This window comes from Thunnus albacares, chromosome 16 (assembly GCF_914725855.1).
Source record: "Thunnus albacares chromosome 16, fThuAlb1.1, whole genome shotgun sequence".
NCBI classification, from domain to species: domain Eukaryota; kingdom Metazoa; phylum Chordata; class Actinopteri; order Scombriformes; family Scombridae; genus Thunnus; species Thunnus albacares.
Window position 1 is genome coordinate 22026275 of NC_058121.1, and position 26750 is coordinate 22053024.

General features: G+C 40.8%; 2 protein-coding genes across 9 annotated transcripts in view; one reads left to right on the plus strand and one right to left on the minus strand.

The window, feature by feature from the left end:
• fbxo16 (F-box protein 16) lies at nt 1-21464 on the minus strand. 6 transcript variants are annotated; one of them, XM_044376744.1, is made up of 10 exons: nt 21454-21464; nt 7251-8296; nt 6660-6794; nt 6053-6088; nt 5728-5934; nt 5450-5617; nt 5050-5300; nt 3572-3683; nt 2092-2335; nt 1-310 (listed from the first exon to the last, which is right to left on the minus strand). In XM_044376744.1, exons 2-10 carry the CDS (start codon nt 7251-7253, stop codon nt 300-302), a joined length of 1167 nt encoding a protein of 388 aa, XP_044232679.1. In that variant the 5' UTR covers nt 7254-8296; nt 21454-21464; the 3' UTR covers nt 1-299. The 6 variants fall into 6 exon arrangements, with proteins under 6 accessions (XP_044232679.1, XP_044232680.1, XP_044232676.1 ...); XM_044376745.1 differs by having other exon boundaries at nt 4-333; nt 6660-6767; XM_044376741.1 differs by having other exon boundaries at nt 4-333.
• Nucleotides 10944-26750, plus strand: part of fzd3a (frizzled class receptor 3a) — a 24405-nt gene continuing 8598 nt past the window's right edge. The window contains exons 1-6 of one of the 3 annotated variants that reach the window (XM_044376738.1): nt 10944-11087; nt 12003-12650; nt 24006-24202; nt 25213-25675; nt 25775-26074; nt 26444-26695. In XM_044376738.1, coding sequence (XP_044232673.1) covers nt 12450-12650; nt 24006-24202; nt 25213-25675; nt 25775-26074; nt 26444-26695 — 1413 coding nt within the window. In that variant the 5' untranslated portion in view covers nt 10944-11087; nt 12003-12449. Of the gene's footprint in view, nt 11088-11296; nt 11386-12002; nt 12651-24005; nt 24203-25212; nt 25676-25774; nt 26075-26443; nt 26696-26750 lie in introns of those variants that run through there. The other 2 variants (XM_044376740.1, XM_044376739.1) reach the window with 2 other exon arrangements.

The following is a 26750-nucleotide window of genomic DNA, read 5'->3' on the forward strand; positions in this document are numbered from 1 at the left end:
ATCCAAAGTGAAGTAACAATATATATATATATATATATATATATATATAATATATAAGATAGAAGAGAGACTTTAAAGTTAGAAATGATTGAGACCTTTAGTAATTTCTGCAGTTATTTTCTCACAGTGTCAAAATAATTATTTGTAAACGTCAGCTCTGTCTTCTGCAGTTGTAGATTACATTACATGTGCCAAATACATCAAAATACATCTCGTGACATGAGTGCAGATTCTTGTTCTGATGTCTTCCTGAGGGGGGCGACATGCTTCACTCCTCATCTTCTGTTTGTGCTGCAGGTTCAGTTCAGGGCTGAAATTCAAACAGCGGAGTACCTGGGATTGATTATAAAATCCATTTAGCAAGTCACTTTTCCAATAAAGGTTTAAATTGTTAAACAAAACCATTTTACATGTGAGAAATCTGATCAATCATATGCTCCAGTGGTGCTGATGGGGTCACATTAGCTGCAGTGGTTTTGGGTAGTTTGATGATGCAGATGGTTGCAACACTTAAGCTCCTTTAATAATGAACATGGATGTCATTAACACATTCCTGTTAGATCATTTTAACTACTGTTTGTCTCATGTGCTCACATGATATTTAAGACTGCTCTTTCTTTGTTGTCTGTTGGCCGCACCTGCAGGCCGACTCTCTTTTATAGTCAGTCCATAAAAATAATTGTAGGCAAAATTCAAGAATCAGAACATTTCCACTTGTTCGCTTTAGAAAGTTGTTGCATTTTGCATTATGATTAATTATTAGAAAGCCATCATTGGCAAATATTGTATATTGCAGAACTTAAAGATAAGTGGAATTAAGTCATTATTAATGTTACTGACTACACAAGGCAATTCACTCTGCTGTAATGGAATATCTTTGAGTAAAATAAGACCAGTGGTGGAAAGTAACTAAGTACATTTACTCAAGTACTGTACTTAAGTACAATTTAGAGGTACTTGCACTTAACCTGAGTATTTCCATTTGATGCTACTTTATTCTTCCACTCCACTACATTTCAGAGGGAAATACTGTACTTGACAGCTTTAGTTACTTTTCAGATGAAGATTTGACACAATGGATGATATAACAAGCTTTTAAAATACAACACATTGTTAAAGATGAAACCAGTAGTTTCCAACCTTTTTGGCTTGTGACGTCTAACAAAAAGCAGTGTGTAGTCGGGGTCACATTTCACATGTCTATGAGTTGTTAACAGCTCCACCAAATAGTGATTTTTCCCTCTAAACTTCTCACATGGTTTCATTTCAATAAATGTTCAAATGATCCAATATTTCAGCAAAAATCAAAGATTAGAGAAAAAGTCCAAAAACTGAAAACAGATTTGTGTATCAGAACTTTGTTTTTTCTTCTTTCCTCTCCCATTAATCATCTCATGACCCCTCAGATTTATCTGGTGACCCTTTGGAGGAGCGTGACCCCTAGGTTGGGAACCACTGGACTATACTAGCTAACTGTATATAAAGTAGTTGAAACTAGCTCCACCGCCAGCAGCTACAACAGTAACATGCTGCTCTAACACTGATGCTTCAGTATTAATAATCTAATGATGTCATATATAATAATATATCAGTCAGAGGGACCAAACCACTACTTTTACTGCAATACTTTAACTACATCAAGCTCATAATACTACTTAAGTAGGATTTTTCATGCAGGACTTTTACTTGTAATGGAGTATTTTTTATTTACATTGCTGTATTTTTCCTTTTACTTAAGGATAAGACTCATACAAGAGCAAATAGAAATGTTCATACTTTTCTAACAACAGTTCATCCCAATGGAGATCCTTCAGTGAGAGAAAACCATCAAGTGTAGTTATAAATATTTTGTATTTTGTCAAACAGATGTTCTTTTAGCGAGATACTTCTACCGCTTTACTTTAGGAAGACTAAAATGTTCCGAATCAATAATTTACATCCACTCAAGACTTAGTTACAATACATAAAACATTGAATTTTTCTGCAGAATCAGTCGTTTTTAACCCCTAATTTGTCCCCAATGCATTTCTTGCTGCGTGCTTACATCATATTCAGCCCAGAGGAGTGAATGAAGGAGCTATGATTACTCACTGGGAGCGCTCCTGTGTGAGCGCTGGGATGCCCTGAGTGCCTCCACACTCAGCCTGGGCACCACCGTCCTCACCGGCCCCGGACGTATCCCAGCATTCCACTGGGCAAGCCGCAGCAGGCTCTTGGCGGTCTCCTTGGCGATGGGGTAGTCGTGACTGCGAGACGCCCAGTGGGGTCGAGACTGATGAGGAGGAGGAGGAGGAGAGGGAGGATGCTTAGGTCTGCAGTTTGAGCTGAGGAACATCTGGAGGACATGAAAGACAAAAGTTTTCAGAGAACCGGGGTTACACTGGTTACCAAACATTTAGAAAAAGAATCTATAGTAAATCTAAATATATTATGTTACATTTCACAACAGTTCCCTTGTTTTTTTGCTTAAATGTTGCAGTTGTGACTATAACCAGGCACTAAGGGAAGGCAGCTTAATTTATATAACACATTTCATACACTGGGGCAAATTTAAAGTGCTTTACAGAGTAATAAAAATACAGTAAAGGTAAAAGATTTACGATTAAAAAGTGTAAGGTACAGACAGAGATACACAAAAAAACACTTAAAAAGCAAACTAGTGCAGTTCAAATCAAGTGAAATAAAAAGATAAAAGAACACAACCAATACTCCCACTTTTAGCTGCACATTGTGAGTGAACCCACGTGTTTTTCTGTAATTTTCTTATCTGTCGTCCTTCCTGATTCTACTCTTGATCCAATATTTACGACAGATCTCACCGCCTGAGGCAGACGAGACTCATAGATTCTCCTTTCAGTCAAAAATAGATGGATGCTTTTCATCCATCTGTGGATGGTGAGGTTTCTGACCGATGGTGACTCGTGTGTAAGTAAGCATTACCGGGAAAAAACAATTAAAATGAAGACTACTTAAAAGCTAAGCTAAAAAGATGAGCTTTTAGTCATTACAGGATAGAGTAGACAGTGTAAAATAGCAAAGTTTTTAGCTTAAAAGTGGTCAGTCGGGGCTTGTCTAATATGATCTGGGAGGTTATTCCAGGTCTGCGTTGCATGATGACAAAACGCTGCTTCACCATGTTTTGTTGGGACAACAGATGTCCTAAGAGTCCTAGAAGGTTCATATGACACAAGCATGTCAGAGATGTATTTTGGGCCCAGTGTAAGGATTTTAGAACTGGTGTAATGTGGTCATATTTCATAGTTTTCATTTTAGTTATTACAATAAATTCACCAAAGCCTGAATATTTAATGCCGCAGTGTCCTCTATCTCACCCTCTTTTTCAAACACAATCATCAGCATAATTTGGCTTCCCCCCTCCTGTCACCTCCCTCACTGAGCAGCTCATCATTAACATGCATTACTGTGTAAACGCTGCTCCATAATGCATGATGCCTGCTGGTTGCGCAGTCTCCAGATAATCCTCGACATTTATCGGCTCCCTTTGATTCATACGAGGAGGTCACAGCCACAGTGGGGTGACGGTGGTGATGATGAATGGAGGGTAGTTTACCAGCGATTTGGCTTTGCGTAGTTTGTAATTCGCCTCAGACAGTGTTTTCTTCCTCCCGTTGTCTGGCTTCGGTGTGATACTGGGGCAGGTGGTGGCCCTGCTCCTTGTTTGCCTGCAGAGAAATGGTGAGCAGGTGGAACAACAGGATGAACATTTCAGTGGATCTGCGGTACCCTGTGAAAGTATTCAGACACATTAATCATTTATCTCCACCAGTTACAGTGTATATTCATTAGCTGCAGCAATGTTTTGATCTCAGTAACCCCCAGTTAATGGTTAAAGAGCAAAATGTGGATGTTGCTCTGCAAAAAAACACACATTTTGTTAATTATATAATCTAATTATACAATATAGTGTACGTCTAAAAGTATGTGGACAACCAAACATTATTCCCAAGTGTGCATTCTGCAACCATGAGCACTAATTTGCTGCTAGAACAGTCTCCACTCTTCTGTTTTCAGGCTTTCCACAGGATTTTGGAAACCGGCTGAAGGGATTTGCCACATTTAAGCCACGAGAGCACATCGGGCGCTGATGTTGGGCCATAAAACCTGGGTCACGGTCAGTGTTCCAGTTCATCCCAGAAGTGCTGGATCGGGTTTGGTCGAGGTGGGAGGTCTGTGCAGGCCGGTCAAGTTCTTCCACAGCAAAGTGGGAAAAACCATTTCTGTGTGGAGCTGGTTTTGGGCACGGGGGCATTGTCATGTTGAAACAGGAAAGGCCAAAAACAAACTGTTGCCAAAAAGCTGGAAGCACACTAGCATTAAAGGATGCTTTGACGTTTTCTCAAGTCTATCTTAAAACAATGCTCACATACCCATGTGCACATTAAAAGGGTTAAAGGTTGCTGTAATTGTTCTTCTTGTCCACACTGGCTGTTAAGAGACTTCCTCTTACCGCAACTTCAGTTTAAGAAATGGGGACAAAATCTACAGGCCTCCATGCAAAAATGCATGCAAGGTTTCAGCAGTCAGGGTTATCACAATATATAACAAATCAAGTGGGAATTTCCCAACATCATGAATGTCTTTTCAGTTTCTTTTCAGTTTGCACTAAATGAATGAACTTTGCAATTTATTTTTGCACAGAACAAGGACTGCAGAATTTGTCCCCTCATGTCTTAGATTGAAATCATGTTAGGGAAGGGATCTCTTCATGGCCAGTATAGACAGCAACCAGAACTGTTTCAGTGTACATATGGGCATGTGAGTGTTATTTTAAGACAAACATGAAAAAAGTGGAAGATATCCTTCAAGATTTTCTTTAGGAACTAGCACAAACTTTGAAATACAGCCCCAGAACAAACATACACAAACATGTCCACATACTTTTGGCCATATAGATTGAAGGTGAGCATTGCATCTGAATATCTATCAGTTTAACTATCTACTAACTACTAACAGTTCTTGATATACGATCCATTTATGGATTTATGGACTTTCTAATGACACTAATGAGCCACATGAAAGCAGTCTTACGCTCTGAGGGCTTGCTCGATGGAGTCCAGGTTGTCCAGGTAGTTGAAGCGTAGTGTGTCTTTAGGACGTCTGTCAGAATCTTTCCATGGTGGCGGTACAGTCGGCTGCTTCTCCTTTCTCGCACCAGCCCCAGAGATGCTTTCACCTCGCTGTGTGGCGGACGCTGGACACTCCTCACCGAGGAAAACTGCTTCTGATGGATCTTCATGTCTACTGCTGATTGTTGTCACATCTGGGACCACAAACTGCTGCTGAGATAAGGCAGTGGAGGTGAACAGTACATTTACTTTTTTTCTAGTACTTTATATTTAAGAAAAACATGAAAATCATGAGAACTGAATAAGCTGAACTTTGAGTTAATTTGAAGTCTGACACAACTTGAAAAATGACCTCTGCAGACCTTTAGACGTGGCTTGAGTTGCAGCTCTTGCACAGTCTGGATGTAGTGTCTCTTCCAGACGCCCTGCTCAAACGGCGTGGGGGAGAAGTTGATGCACCAGCCGAGCCTCAGACACTTAGGCATCCACAGCTGGTCCAGCTCCACTATGCTCTTCCAGTGCCAGCTCACCTGCCCGCAGAGGATAACACCATACGTCACACCGATAATATCCAGGGCACCAGAAATGAGTTTTGCCTCCAATTTGTAGATACTGTATGTGTTATGAGCAGTTTGTGTACCTGGGCGCAGCGGCAGAGGCTGCGGGGGTCAAGGAAGGAGAAGAGGTAGAGGCAGAGGGCTCTGGGCAACAGGCAGGTGAAGTCTGCGGCCTGCAGAGGGAGCCGTCTGCTCACACTGAGGCTCAGGAACCTGAGCTGCTCCACCGAACAGCTCAGCACAAAGTCCTGCAGCACTGCCCTCCTCTGGCTGTCAGACCACCTGTCAAACTGACAAGGAAGATGAAAGAATATAATAATGCTTCAGTTGAACCGAGCTGGTTGCGAAATGGACTCCACAGAGTGTGTGTGTATATACTGGATCTCTACTTGTCTGCTTTCAACTTACCCACTTTGCCAGAAGGCTTCTTCTCTCCTCAAACACCTGAAGTAGAAGAAAGATGACCTGATGTTTGGCCCAAATGAGACCTTTTGGGTCCTACTTATAGTATGACTTGTTGTAAGCTGTTTAAGAACCTAATTTCATAAACACAGTAAGATTAACTGTCTGTGACTTCATTCCCTGGACTGCAGACATATTTCAATCTTATTTTTTCCTACAAGAATGTGTGAGGATTTACTATCTACTATCTTTACTATTGTTTAAGGGAGCAAAAGGCTTAATTCTGGTCATGCTAGCATAAAGTAAACAACGTCTTATCTGTGCCTCAATGGAAACTTTTTATCTCCACTTTTTTTTACTTCACTAAATATTCCTCTATGAGAATTTCCAAAACATTTAAGTTCATAAAACTACTTCAAAATCCATCAGATAAAGTCAGACAACCAGTCAATAGTGAGAAAACTTTCCATCTAATAATCATAGTTGACAGTATCTGTGTGATGTGATATTATAATAAGTCAAAGAGTAAGTATATATATAATAAAAACTGTATAATGGATGGTAAACATCTTGCTCTTTCCTTATTGTTACAGGAGAGATGAGCAGACCTGACCTTGCTGTTGGACAGCGGGTGGTTCAGAGGTGTCCAGGCGCTCAGTTTGGTCTGCATCTTTGCACAGTTGGCAGATGATCTCGGTGCAAGTGGCATCTTTCTGCTCAACTGGTGACACAACAGATGGATGATGTGCTAAAATACATAAAATGTAACGTTATTCATGTGTTTGGTGCTATTTCCACAGAGATTTTTTCACATTTTCAGTGGTTCTTCACTTCAGCTTCATCACTTACAGGCTTGTGTTTGACCTTCTTCTAAACTATTGATGTTATGTAACATACCAGCTTTATAACACTTAGAGTGTATGTAGTCTAGTCTAATCTAATGTGATGTCAGATGATAATCTTGCTGCTTCTCTGCTATGTATTCTCCATCTCTCTTGTTATCATATTAGTGCAAACTGTAAGCTAATAACAAACCATTTTTAATTCTATATCTTGTAAAAACAAGTCAGGAAAAACTTATAACACTTCCATAGTCGAAAAAGATTCCAACGTGACACACACACTTAACACTGCAGTGTTATATGAGCTAACAGTACATTGTTGCTCAGAACTGTACAACACACTCCTCTGGTATTTAACTCACCATCAGTTCTCCTCTGCTGGCAGAAGATAATAAATCTAACTCCTAAAAACACTTTCTCTCTATGTGCATTCTCCTCATGGCTTTTATGTCCGTACACCCAACTCTTCTCTTTCTCTTCTTCTTCCCACTTTCCTGTGCATAGTTTACTCGTTTCCATAGGAACCGCGAGTGCAGCTTTCCTTACATGGACAGGCTGTCACAGCCTGTCACACACAGGGGGTGCAGCGCTGCAAAGCAAACCACAGCGGAGTGTGTGTAGTGTGGAGCGTGCAGACGTCAGTGGCTCTAATGATGACAAATGTAGTGCAGAAGGCCTGACGCTGCAACTGCTGCAGAAGACACCATCTGTTTCTGATACACTGAGCGCACAAAACATGTTTCACAACTTTAAGATTTCAGAATATGTTTGAGGTCATATGTGTCAAACTTAAAGAACAGAATTAATTCAGTAATTGGAATATATTTTTGGACACTATTCTGTATCAATAATCTTCTACACCACTGGTTCACAACCTGGGGATCCCAACCCCCACCAGGGGTGGCCTAAGCTTCATGGGGGGTCGCATGGCCTTCTTGATTTCTTGAGGGCTGTGAGAAAACTGTGAGAAAATATATATACAGTATGTCTCAGCATTTCATTAATTTCTGTGAAGAAAAAAAGTAAATGTAATTGTTATTTTTAAAGTTTAGATTGTTATTTAAGATGTAAACTTGAATAGACATGAACACAAGCTTCACTCTCGGTTAAACAGCCTTTTCCTGCATTAGAAAAGCACGTAGTTAAAACAACCAAACAGTTAACATCAGGGAGAAAGAAACGCTGAATATATCAAAAAGAAGCCTATTAAGTATGTATGATAGTTAAACATTAAAACGTATATATAATACAGACAGAATTGCATAAGAATTCCTAAAAATAAGAGGAAAACTCATCTCTGATGCAATGAAATATTCACAGGAAATAATCTGCTCAATATTCATCCAAACTGCTCGCTTTGCATAAACTTCCTGCAGTTACTGTGTTCACTACACTATTAGTGTTTATTCTTTACTCTTATTGTTATGCAATGAATATAAAATGAAATATCCATAAGATATGTCAGTTGGTCAGGGGTCTGTCAGTTTTCTCTAGAATAGAGGTCCCTTAAGGAAAAAGGTTGGTACACATACACAAATACAGCAGGTCAACCTGGTACAAGTTATATATTACATACAGTATATTATACATATGAAGTATATGTAACTTCAAAGTATTCAAAATTCAAATTATTTCCATTATCATTATTAGTAGTGGTACAAGTTGTAGGAGTAGCAGTAGTATAGCAGCTCTTGGCTTGCAGGTTTTTCGAATGTGGGCCTAATGTCAGTTTTTCGGCCTATTTTGTAACAAGCAAAAACAAAAACCCCTCAGTCCCACCAGTCAGAGAAGTTTTTCATTCAAAAGCATAAAACCTGCTCGTCCTCGGATGAGCGGTCGCGCGCAACGAAGACAGAAAACGTGCAGTGAAGAAAGAGACAGAAAGTGCGTCAAGTTACACAAACACACACAGAGCACAGCCGGAAACAACGCAGCCGGCCTTCAAAGTAAAACTATGTTTATTTTTTCTATATTAATAACAACATTTTTGCTATTCTTGTTATCTGTTATCTTACTTTTTATACTTCACATGTATACTATTGAAGAAAATTAGTTGTATTATGTTTACAAACCTTTAAACTTTGACTTGCTGCTGTAACAACTCAATTTGCACAAGCTGGGTGCATTAAAGTCTTAATACAAATTGGTCAGTGCCTCGTGATTATCCTGAGGAGTAGCCTACAATATAATATTACATTATTTACTCGTTATTTCTGTTTCAACTTTCCAGTCTTCCTTTTCATTTTAATTCTGGGTAAAGTTGTCTTTATCATTGCTGCAGTGATGTGTTTTGTTCTTGTGGTTGAAAGTGAAGGTACTTTCTTTTCAAACAGGTTAATCATGGAGGAAATGAAAAACTCACCACTGGGTCCAGCTAACTTGTTGTTTCCAAAGCTTTCAACCACATCTCTCAGTTGTCATCAAGATGTTTTCACTGTTATTAAGAATGAACAAGAATGTTATTTGGTGTGAAACTTCGGATTACTTAACTTACTACTTCAGTCTCATCAGAGATCATCATAACTATGGAACAAGAGGCAGCTTAACAAACATTATTCCTTTCAGATTAAATTTCTGCAGACAAAAACACATTTTTACACACTGCTGCAGTTATCTGGAGCAGTTCTCTGAAGGATCAACAGACTGAAATAAATGATGGTTAATGAGAAGCCAATCATAAGTGTGTTTTGCTTGTTGTATGATTCTTCTGTTTTTGTCTTTGTCTGTTGGTTAGTTTGTGTGTTTTGTTATTGCATGTGTTTGGTTTTAACCTTTTATGGCTTGTGACCTCAATAAAATAAAGCAATGTCTACCTGAGACCCCTTGTCACACGTTGCATTGTAATGAAAGATGACGTATTATGTTTTATTTTAAAAACTTAGAAGCTTATGGAGATAAAATGCAGGAATTCACAATTAATAAAGTGTATATACTATGTTGTGTATTGTCAGGACTGAGTGACTGCAGTATTACATGTGCTTTTATTGTTGTCAGATAAGTCTATCTACTTCGATGAGGCTTTTCATTTTTCTTTTTTTTTTCTCACAGTTTTGATTATTGAAATTTTCCAGGCATATGTGAATCAGTAGTTCAGTTTCTAAGTCTAAATGTCCATTTCAGGAAAGGTAAGTATACATAGGTAAATACTGCTATACATGGAGAGATAGACATTAATAGTGATAATAAAAGTGAAGTAAAATGTACTTAACTGAAAACAAATAGAGAGATAGTAGTAGTGATACTAAAAATCTATGTTGAAAATAATTAATTATACAGACAAGAGTACTCCTCTATTTGGAATAATCCATCTATTGAAATAAGACAAAAAAAAACCTTGTTTATGGAAATCCTGGCTGGAGGGGAATTTGAATAAGATTGGAGATCTGTATAAGGTTAGGGTGTTTTATCATTTCAAGAGATTAGTGAACATTTCAGTCTGAAAGAGAAAAGGGATTTTTGGACACACCTCCTGTTAAGAAGTAGCATTGGAGCCACAGGCGACCCTCATAGTTGATGATGCGTGGGATACAGTATTAAGTATCAAATGATGTGCCTTAAAATGTCATGTCTATATGCTGATACATTTTTTTCCTTCTATGTATTTTTATTTAACATGGATGTATTGTTTATATGGAAATGTATGTTTGTCTGCTCTTTTTTCATATTCCTATTAACAATACAAAACTTTTTCCAAAAAATAGAAAATAGATAGATATATAAATAATTAAATAATAATAGAGAGATGGTAAGAGTGATACTAAAAATATAAGTTAAAAAAAAAATCGAAAATAAATAAATAAAAAATAGAATTAAATAGAGAGTAATGGTGATGCTAAAAATATAAGTAAAAAATAATCTAGATAAATAAATAAAATAGAGAGATAGTAATAGAGATACTAAAAATCTCAGTAAAATTAATTCATTAAAAATAAACAAATAAAAAAACATTTTGAAAAAGAGGCTTTTAGTTGGACAGTTTAGACGGGAAGACATTTTCAAAATGGCGTCAGCTTGACGCTCAGCAGGGAGGAGGAGGAGGAGGAGGACGAGAAGGAGGAGGGGGGAAGAGGTTAGAGGAAGAGGAGGAGGAGGAGAGGAGAAGAGAGGAGAGGAGGGGACATTCAGACAGACATTGTTACCAACTCGAGGAGCGGCGCAGACCTCGTTGCTACACGTGAATTTTTCGGCACAACATTCAGGTAAAAAGTTCCTTTAAATTAAACCGGTTTATCTTTCATCTCGTACCGGGAGTGTTTCCCATCAACGGCCGCCTCCTCTGCTGCCGCCCGGCTCGGCTACATTTGCAACGGTTACTCTCAGTTAGGATGAACTAACCGTCATCTTTTGTCTCCCGCTGCGTAGCTTCACATTTTATCTGTTTAATTCAATAAAAAATCGCAAAAAGTGTGTCAGTTACAACCGGACACGAACAACCGTTACACTTTTAACGGCAGCGGTTTAAATTCATGCTAGGAGGAGGCAGAGGAGGACGCGCAGGTAGCTGCTAACACACTAAATATCACTTACAAGAAAAATTAACCTTTAAAAATGTTCTCCGGGTTTGTTTTAACATTCGTGTTGTAAAGTAGACGCACCTTTACAAGAAAGTCTTATTTATGTTTTGCTTGTCAAGTGAATGGAAAGCTGTTGGTTGTGTTTATGGGTGTGTACCGTTAATTTACATATAATTGTCTAAACTGTGTCACAGCATTAAAATACACCAGTACCAGAGATAAATGGATAAATTACCATAAGGTCACTTCTACTTATTCTACCACAAAAACACTGTTAATACCCGAAGAAATACATTTATACCACTAGTGCTTTGTTTATTCACCTTATATGTGATTATTACTCCTGACAATGATATATTGTTGTTAATTAATGCTGTTAATTTTTATCATTCATTCATACAACCCACTCACTACAGCACTTAAAAAGCAATTACCACCCCTCTTGAAACAGGCTTTTGTGTGTTTTTTTTCTCAATTGCAGCCTGTAATTAGTCAAATTTCCATTAAAAAATGGTCAGTTCTGTGGTACCATCTTCAAAATACACCGTGTATGTTGCTAATGAGCAGACTGAATTGAATTTTCCTGCTTTCATTTTTCAGATCACAGGCTGAAACATCATCTACGTCAGCGGCGGCTGTCAGACATATTTGTCCGGAGCATCACTGCCTGTCCTTCCGAGGTGGGAGGAGGGAGTAGCGCGAGAGACGTTCAGTCACAGCTCAGCATCTTAAAGGACCACAGCATCTCTCAGGTGATGGAGGTCTTGTGACGCGCCGCCGCAGCCTGCCGCCGACCCGAAATCCCACGGGCAATGGATGCAGCCAGCTTCAGCCATGGCCGTGTCGGATTACGCCGCCAGACTGTTTCTCTGTGATGTGAAGAGGAGGAAGGGTCGCAGACTACCAGACAGTCCTAAACACTCCATAAGCCTTGTGATTTCTCCTTCCTGGTGACGGAGCCAGATGCAAACAGGGTTTAACCTCTCTTCCTAACCAACCGCCCTCCCCCCCACCCTCTCTTCTTCTCTTCTCCTGTACGGACCAATCATGGATCTCCTGTGGGCGCTGTCTGTGTCCATGTTGACCGTATGTGTCGCCATCCCCATGGATGCAGCTGCGGGGAGCCACAGCCTGTTCACCTGCGAGCCCATCACCCTGCGCATGTGTCAGGGGCTGCCCTACAACTCCACCTTCATGCCCAACATACTGAACCACTACGACCAGCAAACCGCCGCTCTCGCCATGGAGGTACAGTAACAATGCTGAGAGATGTCAAAAGCTTCTGCTATGTCCATATTATTACTGCTCAACTAGAGCTGAAACAATCAATCAATCAAGAACTATTTTGATAATTGAAAATGCCTAATATGTGTTAGTTCCAGCTTCTAACTTGTGAGGATTTGCAGCTTTTCTTTGTCTCATGAAAGAGTAAAATGAATATCTTTGACCTTTAGACTGTAAATCAGACAAAACAAGCCTTTCGAAGACGTCACCTTGAGCTTTAGGAAATTGTGATTTTTACTATTTTCTGACATTTTATGGACCAAACGATTGATCGATTCATTGAGAAATAATCTCCAGATTCATCAGTAATGAAAATAATCTCTAGCTGCATACCTTTATCCGACATTCCCTGGAAAATACAGGACAGATAGTTGCTGATATTTTGTGCTGTTGAATACTGACCAATAAGGTGTCACTTTCTCCTTGTTGTCATTTCAACCATAATGAGACTCACTGAAACGTTTCAGAAAGTTGTTTTAGTTGCATTAGCAGGTTTGTGGACCTCACCCATCCATTCGATAAATAAAATAAAACCTATAGTGTACATATTTATAAATATTCTGATTATAAGTAAAAGTGTAAAAAGTGCAAGAAAAATTAAATAGAGGCGTCTGATCTAGTCTCAGTCATAGATAAACCTTTTTATTACAGGTGAAGAGCATAACTAACAGATATCATATAAAAGAACAAATGTTTATTGTGTGTTATTCTGAAGTGTTAGCTAGTTGTGTTGCTGTTGTTCTTACTCACCACAAAAATGGACTTTTTGGAGATAACAAGGTTTTTATTACATCTTATTTTTTAACTCCGTGAGCATGTTTTTGATCTGCGTTTCCTTGCCGCTCTCTTCCTGTCTCTGACCTTTTCTGAGCGTTTTCCTTTCTGGAGCTGAAACGACGAGTCGATCAGTCGATTTAGTTGATAGAAAGACAATTAATTGGCGAGTATGTTGATAATCAATTAATAGTTTCAGTCATTTTTCAAGCAAAAATGTCAAACATTGTCTGGTTCCAGTTTTTCTTACATCAATTTAAACTGAATATCTTTGGGTTTGGACAAAAGAAGACATTAATACGAAAATAATTGTTAGTTGTAGCCTTTTAATATTTGAAAATTTAAGCATATTTCCATATCAGCATATATTTTTTTACAAGGTGACCTTTTCTCGTTTGTTTGCTTGTAGTATCTCCTCCCTCTTTCTTCTTGTCTGTGACCTTTTCTCAGCATTTTTCCTCGGGTCCTTTCACTCATAGTACAGTCAGACACACACACACTCACATTTAAAAGCAGACAGCATCTCTATCCACATGTATACAGTCAGGTCAGAGGGTTTGTGGAATAATCCGGCTTCCTCACATGTTAAATAAGTGCTTCTGTGTGTGTATACATGCTGCACCACCTGCCCCATGGACATCACTAGCCTAGATTGCTATCACCACGGCTAACTGGGTATCTGCTGAGAGTTGGTAATATCAAAGTGCTAGCCTACTTTAATTTGGCTCCTCTCGCTCGGGGGATTGGGAGTGTATTACCAAAACATTAAGCAGAAAATTAAGTTTTAATATTTGTCCCTGGGGGCCCACGAGAACAGTGCATTATTAAACGCCACTGATTTAACAGGGAGTGTTGTCCTAAAATGGTTCCAGGCCGCACATCTGGCACGTTGACAGACAGACAGACAGAGTGATTTACCACAACATGTAGGGACTCCTCACATCATTCGCTGTGCTTCAAAGCCATTTTACATAACAGGCTTTTGAGTTATAAGTCAACTTGGACTGTGAGTGAAGATAACAAACTGTGCCTTGTTTCAGTTTGGTTCAGCTGATGGATTAAAGCTCTGCTTCCAGTTTTCACTCCGTGTTTTATTGTTTCTCCCCTTTTTAGATAATCTATAGATTCACCAGCCACAGCATCTCGACTGTTGTGGCTGCGTTATCCTCTTTCAAACGCGGAGATGAGCATTTAAACACAATCACGGAGCAGATGCATCACCTCGTTAAGTTAATCCCATCTTTTATATATGGCTGATCCCTCTCGAAGCTCAATCTATCGAGCAATTACTGGTCAAACGGCACCAAAACATTAGACTGGAGGCTCCGCTGGCTGTAACTATCCGCCGGTCTGTCAATCTATATTTATCTCGGTTTATCCATTCGCAGCATCGCGCATCCCATTGGCTCCCGCTCCCTCTATCACTTTTACCCTTCGACCCCACCCCGCCCTGCCTGGCACAGCAGTGATGTGGACGTGTAGAGAGAGCCCTGCCGACCATCTGTGCCTGCTCCACCTCGCCGTGCTCAGCATAGATGCACCGAGAGGATGAGAGAGAGAGATGAGAGAGATGGAGGGCGGGAGGAGCCGTGTGCCACGAAAATCAGGGTTATGTAACCTCTGAGCATGGCATGCCCGGCTCTGGGAGCACGCATCACATCCTAACACATCACAGCTGCACTCGCGTTCGGAGCTCGTCTTTAGAAAAAGATGCAAACGCTCCCACCGCTGCTGTCTCGCCTGTCTGCTCATAACCACGCTCTGTGCCGAAATATTCACTCTCACAACTTCTGGGTTCAGTCACTCTGCCATGTTGCACTCAAACGTCTTCACAGAGTGATTTTTTTTTTGATGCTTTCAGGCAAATACAGTTTGATTTACATTGTGCAAATCAGATAGATGTGTTTTGGCTGTGTTGTTTTTGAAGCCAAGTTAGCTTTTTACGCCTAATCACAGCGCAGTGAACAGAGAGGCACTTCTGGTTTAGACGGTGTTCACTTCGATTGGTCATGGATCAACAATTAAGTCTCTTTTAGAGCTCACAAGTGCTCGCTGAGTTTGGAAAACATATAGAAACCCCAATAGGTTCCAAATCACGGAGACTACGCCTCTGTTTGGCTCTTGTTTTTTTTCCAGATAACTCTGCCTACATTCAGTTCATGGGAGAATTCAAAGCCTATAAGATGTTGAGTGCAGCCAAATGAGAATTGACAGTTGATTTTAAAGGGAATTAGGTCCACTGAATAGCCATGATAATGATGATGAATGCCCTGCACCATGGAGAAACTGGGAGTTGGACGAGAACCAACGCCTGCCGTTCTTGCTGTTTTTGTCTGAGCCCCCTGAAGTGTTGTCTCTCTGAATTTCTTTTTTTTTCATTCAAGGTTTTTTCAAGGTTTTGGAAAAGTGGACGCTATTTGTCTTGATATTGTTATAAACTTAAAACCAGTCTAGCAATGTTCTCATGATCATATTTCATCTAAAGGTTGGTGTTTAGGATGGTGACACAGGACCCGTTTGGTGTATGAGAGATAGACAGAAAACCACATTTACAGGCTGGATTCACACAGGGAGAAAAAAAAAACAGGTTTTTAACCTCATTGCACAAATAAATCTTTTATGGCTGTCTGAACAGGAAACAACACAAACAAGTCGAAAAACCAACAGGATTTTCTGTTTTCGGTGTTCATCCTCGCTCAGTCAGTCTTCGCTGACCGCCGAATGACCTCGCAGCTGAAGTGGGACAGTGACCTCGGGGCTGGGAATCGGCTATTTCTGTGCCACAATGATACTGTGCCACACTCTTACAAGACGATTCGGAGCGTAGCGGATTTGACTGGCATTACAAAAAGAAAAAAAAAAAAGAAATGGGCTAAAATCCCCCTCTCTTTTTTTTTTTTTTTTTTTTTTTTAAGAGATAGATGCACGCTGTAGCTACCGGATGAATGTAAAGTAGCGTGGCTTCATCACAGTAAATCAATTAATCTGGTACAAACTGTCCTGGGCATCCAAAGCAGATGGCATCAGGATCACGGCTTTGTGATAATATACAGAGTGATATCATCTCTTTAATGGTCATAGTTGATCAGTCCTTCGCCAATGGATTTACATATTCTTCAAGAAAATGTCACGATATGGTCCTAAACCTTCCTGTTGCTTTGTCTCTTGAGAAACAACATTTCTAAGACCTACTGTGTAGTTAAAATGACATTTTATACTAAATTTTCATATCAATCAACACAGCAAAAAAGGTTATTGTAGATTTTATTGTACAGTTGAAAGAAGACATCAGAAGCAGAAATTGTTTCCTGATTGCAAATATCTTTTATTAGTAAAGAATTCATAGATAAACAGGAAAATAAGCTTCTTTTACTCCTTTTGTGTTTATCAGGGGTAAATAAATGATGCTTCCATGAGGAGAGGAGATGTGGTGACGTGGTTTTCAGGAAGGGTTGGAGGAGTCATGTGACTGTCGTCGTAAAAGTAATGAGAGCAGGGACTGCACCAACGTTTTCTTCAAGGCCAGATGAGTCGAGCGAGGTTCAGGGCCGACTGAAGATAGACGAAGTTAATTCAATTAGACTGATCAGAGGTTGTGTTTACATGAAGCCAAAGCAAAGTCAAAGCAAATCATTTTTTAACGGCAGCAAGATAACAAAAAACGAATTTGTCTTGGTTAAACAGATCCTGGTGTGTTGTTTTGAGGATTCTGCCTGTTTAGGTTTTTTTACTCGCTCATGTCGGTGTAACCTCTGTATATGCTATCTGTTTGTTGCGTGCAGTGACACAAAGACTAATCAATAGTCTGCTCAGTCCCACTCACACCCTTTCCCTCCTCCTTTTCCAGGTTGTTAAATCAGCCTCTTGTCTCGGGTTTTACAGTCGGTCCAGATAAACTGTGTCATGTTACAACTGTTGTACAGAATAACCCAGATACTCCACCCAGGCTGTGTGAATGGATCTGTAAAGGAGAGGTGAGGTGTGTGAGTCTCTGTAAAACGCTGATAACAGCCCTCTGATGGCTGCAAGTTTGCTCAGACATGCAGCAGTGTGCTTTAAAAAAAAGAAAAGAAAAGAAAGTGCACCATTTAACTGTTAGCTTATTGTGTTAGCAAGTAAAGATGTATCCCAGCTAAACACACACACACACACACACACACACGTAGACACACACATAGACACAACATGGTCTGATAAATCCTACCCAGCGTGACCCAGGCTATAAAAGAGCCTCTTGTTTTATTTAATGTCCAACACCGTGTTTATTGGCTGGACTGAATGAGAAGCACATCCAGAGAGCAAGTCGCTGGTCCACAACAACCTTTCTCCAAGTGTGTGTGTGTGTGTGTGTGTATGTGTGTGTGTGTGCAGACACTACACACTGTCAGAACGCAAGGTTTTCAAACACTTTCTTAGCGGTGAATGACACGGCTGACTCGGTCAACCCATCCCTCTTCTCCCTCCCCCCCCTCCACCTCCCTCACCCATCTCTTTTGTCCTCCCCTTCCCCCTATGCAGGGCTCACCCGTTGCCCAGGAAACGGTCCCAATTGTGTTGTTAACAAAGGGAGCAGAGGCTTTCTTGCCTCCCGGGAGGTGGTCCCCTCCGCCCCGTACCCTGACCTCCTCGAACCCTGCTCTCCTCCTTCTTCCTCCTCCTCCTCCTCTTCCCTGGTGATGCATCACTCGTCGTCATGGCGCTGCGCTTGGAAATTTGGAGAATTGGAATGGCAGCAGAGGAGAAAGGAGGATAAAGGAGGGGGAGAGAAATGTAGGAGGCTGAAGGAGGGAGGTTGGGGGGGTTGGGTGGGGGGGGATGATGGGAAGAGAGGTGACTGGGACGTATTTCTAAAAAGAGCAAATCAACACAGACCAGTTGGCCACGGTGGGCTTCTTTGTCAGCAATTCATCAGTCACAGCATCTTAGCAGCTGACTCAAAGCCATCATTAAAAACTCATTACTTTAGCATTTGGAACGTACATGCAGCCACATTTGGATGCACTTCAATGGATCGGGCGTTTATTAATAATTAATATCACGCCATTCTTGATCTTTATTCAAAATGCGCTGTATAATCTTAAAACTGCATAGAGGTGAAACTAAGGTCAAAGCTGTTTTTCTCAGTTCTTCAAAGGCCGACATTTAGGATATTTTAGGTTTTCACCCAAGAGAAATATTCTTAATTAGACACGTTTATGTTTATGTTGAACAGCAATATAAAGTAGTATCATTTTATACTATGTATTTACATATTTGGCTCCTCGTTTCAGTTTGTGAAGTATTTTAATCTTATCACCAAAGTCAAAGTCAGTCTGAGAGCATCGCTGGTTTTTGAGATGATTTACACTCAGTAGCTTGCAACCATGTGAATGCAATTAACTACAATTAATGAGCTGTAGGACAGCAAACTAGCAGCAGACTCTGCAGAATTATGTCTTCAATACCAGATCATCAAAAGGAAAGCAAAATATTTTCTCTATTCTAAAAATTTTAGGAAAAACACAGGTATAAATAACAGAATTAATGACTCCATGTCACTGCTTATGTTATTAATAACACATGTTCTTCTAGTAAGAACAGCTGCAATAACCAGCGACATCTAACCAGACATTCAACTAACTGATCAGCCTTTAACTATGATACTGTGATGGATCCAGTCAGACAAGTTAGCACAAGACAGGTCATTTCAGGTATTGAAGGATTATTTTTCATAAATGTGACCTTTTATTGTTTCTTCTCTAAGGGCTGAATAAACCCCCAGAATATGAGAACCAATCATTTTGCATATGTCTGTTTTTAATCAGGACAACGTCTTGTTGCAATGACATGATGGCAGAAAGCTGAACACTGTGAGTTCTCTGTTTCAACGTCTTTATATAGGAAGTCATATTCATCTCTTAACATTTGTGTCATTAAATTATATATATTTTTTATCCTTTATGCTATGTTTTGTACTTGTGACTGCATCTGGTAGTATTTGGTTTTCTGCTGTCAGGAAACGCCTCCTGCAGTTCTTCTTTTGTTGTGACAATTCATTGGGATATAGATAAATCATTTAGGGCTGCAAGTAATTATCTTCATGTATTAATCTGCAGATTATTTTCTCAATTACTCAATGAATCATTTGGTCTATAAAATATCAGAAAACAGTGAAAAGTGCCCGTCACAATTTTCCAAATCTTTGTTATTTATTATATCTTACTGTAAGACGAGGAAAACCTGCAACTTTTTCAAATTGAGAAGCTTGAAGCGTCAAATGTTTGGCATTTTTGCTTGATAAATGACTCCTATGATTAATTTATTATCAAAATAGTCACAGATTCATGTTAGTTTAAGTGATAATTAATAAATTAACTAATCGTTGCTCTTAACGTCACTGATATTTAAAAACTGTAGCCGTTCTAACTACATTTACCCTCCTCAGTGGACGGTTTGTCGGCTCCTCCAGTTCTAACTGACACATGTGCGTGTGTGTGTGTTCTTGCTATTTCCAGATCGACATATTATTCCACATTTCATCAGAAATCCCCTAACAAACTGCCATGAATACGTAATGACTGTAGCAGCGGGTTTGAGGCTGAAATTACATTAGCATACTGCCCCCCACACCCCCAACCCTCCCTCCCTCCACCCCCTCCCCACCCCCCCAGGCCTGCATCATTCCACAGAGTTGTGTATTACACGCTTGATTCTCCTTACACGGCCGGCTCTGGGGCAGAAAGCGCCATGAGAAACCCCTGGCCATTCATGGGACCAGCGGTTCACCAGCTGTTTCCAGTGTGGCCATTAACAGCAAATCACCATGGAGAGCATGTGGTGCTCCGCTGGGCCCTAAGATGTCGGTGTTTGGAGTTGTTTGGGCTGCTGACTCAGCCATATGCCCCATCCACCAGCAGTTCAGTTCAGTCGTGCCCACACTGGCTCACATGATGGCTTGACTGTAATAAAATGGCTGAATGGAGATACTGAAGAGATGGAGGGAGGAGGGGGGGGAGGGGGGCTGAGGATGATGGAGGAGTATAAAAATAGAAAAATGAGTAGCATGATGAAAAGGAAGAGGGATGAATAAGAGGAGAGTTTCTTTTCCGAGTAGATCATCACTCGTTGTAGCCTATATATTTATTCAAGCATTTCCTGTGGCGTCTCCGCTTGTAGTACAGTACAGCGTCGTACACTGTGTTCCACGGAGCATATCGATAGCCCGCGGCAGTCAAAACGGAGTGGAAGAGCGAAGATGCAACCTCACTTGAGCTGCATTAGATCATGTTTGAGTGGTTAACTCATGCTGACAGGGCACCACTGATGAAGTAATAGATGTCACAGGACTGCAATCTGGCAACAAAACACAACGACAGGGAGGATAATCAGTACAGTAGCACCTTTTTCCCCCAGTACTCGCTGGGCGGGATGCAAATGTTCTGCCTTTTTCAGAAAGGGTCAGTGTTATTTAGAGACTCTAGTTTCCTGTCTCTTGTCTTCTTTGACCCTGTTGTGCATGTAGCTGTAGTATGATATTAAAATAATACTTCACTGAAAAATTACTCCTTAATGTGAGTCATGTCTGCATAATAGTCACATCTAACCTTTTCTATTGCTTTTATTTCTAGCTAGAAATCCTTTTTGATTTTGATGACATCCATGTTGCTGAGCGGTCTTTTCTGACAAGAATGTTGTCGGTTTCTTTCAATGAAGTTTGTGTTTCTGTCTGTGTTTGGGTGTTTCAGTGTTGCTATGTTCATGTATTTGCATATATGTCTTCTGCCCTTTTATTACACACTGCTGCTGCTGCTGATGTCAACAATGAAACATTTCCTGAAGAGCAAATGGAAAAGCTTTCATGAATAGTTTGTGTAGGTTTAAAATACTATTCTTTAATATAATTTGGTGAATGTATTATTATTATTTTTATTATATGGATTATTTTACGATTAATCCATTAGTTGGTAGAAAATTAATCATTACATTTTTTGAGAATCTATTACAAGTTACAAACGTAAAGTTTATTACAAAACTTCCACAGAATATTTACTGTTTTTCTTTATTTTCTACTATATTAAATGAATGTCTTTTGGGTTTTTGGCTGTTTTGAAACAGTCAACATGGGCTCTGGAAGGTATTTTTATGGACCAAATAATTAATCAATGAATCAAGAAAATAATCTGCATATTAAGTTCTAATGAAAACAACAGATACTTGCAGCCTTTAGTAAACTGAACTAAGTAGTTGGTAACACCAGCTGCTGGGGGAAAATGTTTTGTGACATCGGTACTTATATTTTTAATTTTTTTTATTTTTAATTGGTAAAAATTACAATTAATCTCAAAAGTCATATTTTAAAGTACTGAAAAAAGCAGACAGCCAGTGGTGAGAAGTCATGAGACTCAAAGGTTTGATGGTGTTTGTAGCTGCGTTCACCACAGGAAGAGTTTTTAGTACATGTGTGATTGACGGTGCACATCTGCAGTAATAGACCAAAGTGGATCACTCTCATAGCCGTCGTGTTTATGCTTCATTGATAATTCCAGCTCTTAGCTTGCCTCTATTATTGTGTCATCGTACAGCGATGCCCAATGAAACGTGATGACTCCATTTGTACGGAAAATTACACGATCGACTGGTTGATTGATCTCGGTCATGACAGGCGTGTAAGTCACCTAAATTGAGCTAAGACTCCATTTAGACGTTACGGATTCTACGTGCGAACATAAATCCTTTTTTTTTCTCATCACTCATCTCTCGCTGATCCCCTCAGCAGCCTGAGCACCTCGACACCCACCTGTCTGTCTCACCATCACTTTCTGTCTCTTCCTTAGCGGCTGAACATCCTCCTGCCACAGACGTGATATGGATAAGGCAATGACAAAAAGCTTTTTTCGGATGTGGGTGCTTTGTGCTTTGACGGCTAAGCCTAACATCCATTATAATCCTTTTTACATAGAGACATCACATGTGGGTGGCAGACTAGACTCAAACATGATGTCAGCCAGGAGAGGGATACGCACTGGTGTTACAGACATATGGCGGGAACACCATCGCAAGAAGATATTCCTCCGACAGCACCATCATGCATTTTCATTTTTAAGGCTACGGTATTACAGCAGCCTTTACTTTGCAATTCAAGTTTAAAAATCGAATCTTCTCTCGGTATGCGACTCAAATCTATTTATTTTTTTATGCTTACATCTGGGTCAGAAAAAGAGAGACTCAGCGATGTGTGGAAACTGAGCCATGTATGTTTTTGTATAAACTAAACTGTGTAATAACCAACCACAGCTGCTCCTCCTTTGACTCTGAACGGTCCCATTAGTTCAACATTTTTTACTTTTAAAGCGCCATGAAAAATATACAGAGAGCCAAGTGTATTTGAATGTGTTTTTAGATATCTGCAATTCAACTTGTCTTTTCAGATAAACATACTTTCTTCAACAAGGAGACTGTGTGTGTGTGTGTGTGTGTGTGTGTGTGTGTGTGTGTGTGTGTGCAGGTCTCAATTTTAATCTAAACTGAACAAGCCGAACTAAATGTTTAGCTTGTTTAAACCACACGGACACATCCTCTTTCTTATCAACCCATCTAATAAACACAAATTCCCCCCCTGCCTCTCTTCCTCCTCCTCCTCCTCCTCCTCCTCCTCCTCCTCTCTCCCTCCCCCCCTCACTGTCCCTGTCTGTCATACAGACCTCTGTCTTTAAATTTGGGGGGAGGGCGGTTAACGTGTGTCAGACTCACTTGGGTGTGGCTGGAGGCCTCTCTTTAACACACACACACACACACACATACAGAGAAGTATATGCAAATCCACAGATACAGAAACATGTGACCGTGCACTCGTGGACACATGGATTTGTGCTTTCTCACTCGGTATTCCTGCACACATACGCACACACGCATACTTACACTCTCCCTTTTTTTTTTTTTTTTTGCATTTGCATTTGCATATTAACAACGTTCCCTGCAGATGCTTCCTGCTCTCACAACGCCTCTTGGCTCACTTTATATGTGTGAGACCATTATTGTGCTGTTGTGTGGGTGTGTTAGCATGTAAATAATATACTTCCGTTGGTACTTTTTGCTTGTGTGTGTGTGTGTTGAATGAGTGTGTGCACAGTACTGCAGTGTGTCAGTCAGTCACAGCGTGGTCCTCCTTGTTACACAAAGGCCTTGTCAGCAGCAGCAGCAGCCCTCTGTGTGTGTGTGTGTGTGTGTGTGTGTGTGTGTGTGATGGGGGTTGTCGAGCTTGTAGCGCTCCTCCTTTCTGGAGGTTGGAGGGAAGAATCAGAGAAGGGATGGAGGAAGGGGGGAGCTGAAAATTGTGGGGATGGAGGGGATTATTAGGAATGGGGCCAGTGTTGTTTTTATGGACTCATCTCCAGAAACTGTCAGACGACATGCTCCACTGCTCTCTTTGTGCCTCCCTTTTGGCCCACATTTTTGAAGTTTGAACACTCTGGATTAAGACTGTGGTGTTATCTGCCAAAACTGTTTCAAATAAAAAAAGAATTGTGCTGATGTGTTTGATATATGTTTCCTTTTCTCTGCTTGCAGCCGTTCCATCCCATGGTGAACCTGCAGTGCTCTCCAGAGCTCAGGATGTTCCTGTGCGCTCTCTACGCCCCGGTGTGTACCGAGTACGGCCGGATGACTCTGCCCTGCCGCCGCCTCTGTCTGCAGGCCAAGAGCGACTGCTACAAACTGATGGAAATGTTCGGTGTCAGCTGGCCGGAGGAGATGGACTGCAACAGGTTGGTACAACAACCATCCTGCATTAGTAATTTAAGCAGATTTTCTTCTGGTGGGATGAGTAATAATGCAGCAGCAGACCAGCAAGCATGTAAAACATCATTTGTTCTTTTTTTACCAGAAATAAAACAGAAAAGGCTCAAAGGGTTCAGGTTAACCTTAAAATCCTCAGACCCCAAAAACTTTCTGTAAATGTGACTTTTATCATCCAGGTAATCAGTCACAGTCACATTTAACTCTGTGTGTTGTGTTCATGTAGTAATGAGCTCTAACATTTGACTTTTGATATCTGGCTGCTGAACAATGACATTCACAACCACTTTTGTCCCAGAAGGCAAATTATAATAATTAAAAATACTTAGCCAAAACAGAACCTCAGTTAAAGGTGTATCAATTATTCGTTGATTATTCGTGAATTTGATAGTAAACTGAATATCTTTGTGTTTTGGACTGTTAGTCAGATAAAGCAATATAAACGTCACTTTGGGCTTCAGGACATTTTGATGGACATTTTTAACTATTTTCTGATGCTTTAATTGAACACTAATTTTAGTGTTAACAAGAACTACAGTGTATTTCCAAACTGTCACATAATGTTCCCTGGAAGGCAAACGCAAACACATTTGCATAAATGCAAAGGTTTGTTTAAAGTTTGGTATCTTTTACCATTTCAAAGATTTTGGGCGTCCTGGTGCGTTTGGGGTCTACAGTAAGACGCTGATCATGTAATTGCAAAGTCTCCAGTTCAAGTCCAGGTGTTGACCTTTGTTGGATGCGATGTGACCACCAATCTCTCCCCTCATTTGCTGTTAACCCAAAAAACTTAAAATGGCCAATGTTTACCTGCATGACGACACAGTGATAAAGTTAATGTTCACTGTGATTGTCAACGATGTAAATGTTTCACCACTGATTGTCAGTAATTTCATGTTGTTTTGTTGTAAAAAGGTTTCTATTAAAAGCTTCACATCCGTAATGAACCCTGAGCTCATCATCTCTCGTCTCCACCCAGGTTGCCGGACTGTGACGAGTCCTACCCCCGTCCCGCAGACCTGCTGTCCAGCTCAGACACGACTGAATCCCCCATCTCCGTCCAGCGAGACTACGGCTTCTGGTGTCCGCGAGAACTCAAAATCAACCCCGAGTTCGGCTACTCCTTCATGGGGGTCCGCGACTGCTCGCCTCCGTGTCCCAACATGTACTTCACACGCGAGGAGCTGACGTTCGCCCGCTACTTCATCGGGGTGGTGTCCATCGTCTGCCTCTCCGCCACCCTCTTCACTTTCCTGACTTTCCTCATCGACGTGTCACGCTTCCGCTACCCGGAGCGCCCGATTATATTCTATGCCGTGTGCTACATGATGGTGTCTCTGGTGTTCTTCCTGGGGTTCCTGTTGGAGGACAGAGTTTCCTGTAACGCTGCGATTCCCGGGAGGTTCAGGGCTTCGACGGTGACTCAAGGCTCCCACAACAAGGTCAGAAAGTCTTTCCTTGACTGTGAATCGTTTGCTGGTTTACTTCTGTGAACATAATGATAATAATCCTCCATCTCTACTTTTCTTTCTCTCCGCCAGGCCTGCACACTTCTCTTCATGGTGCTGTATTTCTTCACCATGGCCGGCAGCGTCTGGTGGGTCATTCTCACCATCACCTGGTTCCTGGCGGCTGTTCCTAAGTGGGGCAGCGAGGCCATAGAGAAGAAGGCTCTCCTCTTCCACGCCTGCGCCTGGGGGATCCCCGGCGTCCTCACCGTCACCCTGCTCGCCATGAACAAGATCGAGGGAGACAGCATCAGCGGAGTTTGCTTCGTGGGGCTCTACAACTTAACGGCACTACGCTGGTTCCTGCTGGTCCCACTGGGACTGGATGTAGTGGTGAGGAAGACTATAATAGAGCAAATGAGGCTGGAGAGACTCACTATTTTTGCCTTTTTGATTAATTCAGTCTCCTTAGCTTGTTATGTGTATTACAAACACAAATACCCTTTAGTAATATTGATTCTTGCTGCTTCATCTTTCATGGGAGCAATTTTATTTCATTTTTTTTGCATTTTACAACCTTTTTGAAATGGATGATACTGAAGCTTTATTTAATTAATGCTGTTTGGCTCCCAGTTTGAAAGAAGCATTCCTGAATGATAATAAATATAACATTTGAAACAGGTAAAAGATACAACCTCTCAACTGTCCATGATCTATTTAACAAGACGACTGAAAACCAGCAACCCTGTCCGTCTCTCATAGGTGGGTGTGGCTCTGCTGCTGGCGGGCATCGCAGCATTAAACCGAGTCCGCATGGAGATCCCTCTGGAGAAGGAGAACCAGGAGAAACTGGTGAAATTCATGATTCGTATCGGCGTGTTCTCCGTGCTCTACCTGGTGCCTCTGCTCACGGTCCTGGCCTGCTACCTTTATGAGAACAGCTACAGAAGCATCTGGGAGACCACCTGGGTCCAGGAGAAGTGTAGAGACTACCACATCCCCTGCCCCTACCAGGTAACACACCCAACTCTGTTCTAACCAAGGAGCTCTTTAGACATAAATGAAAACA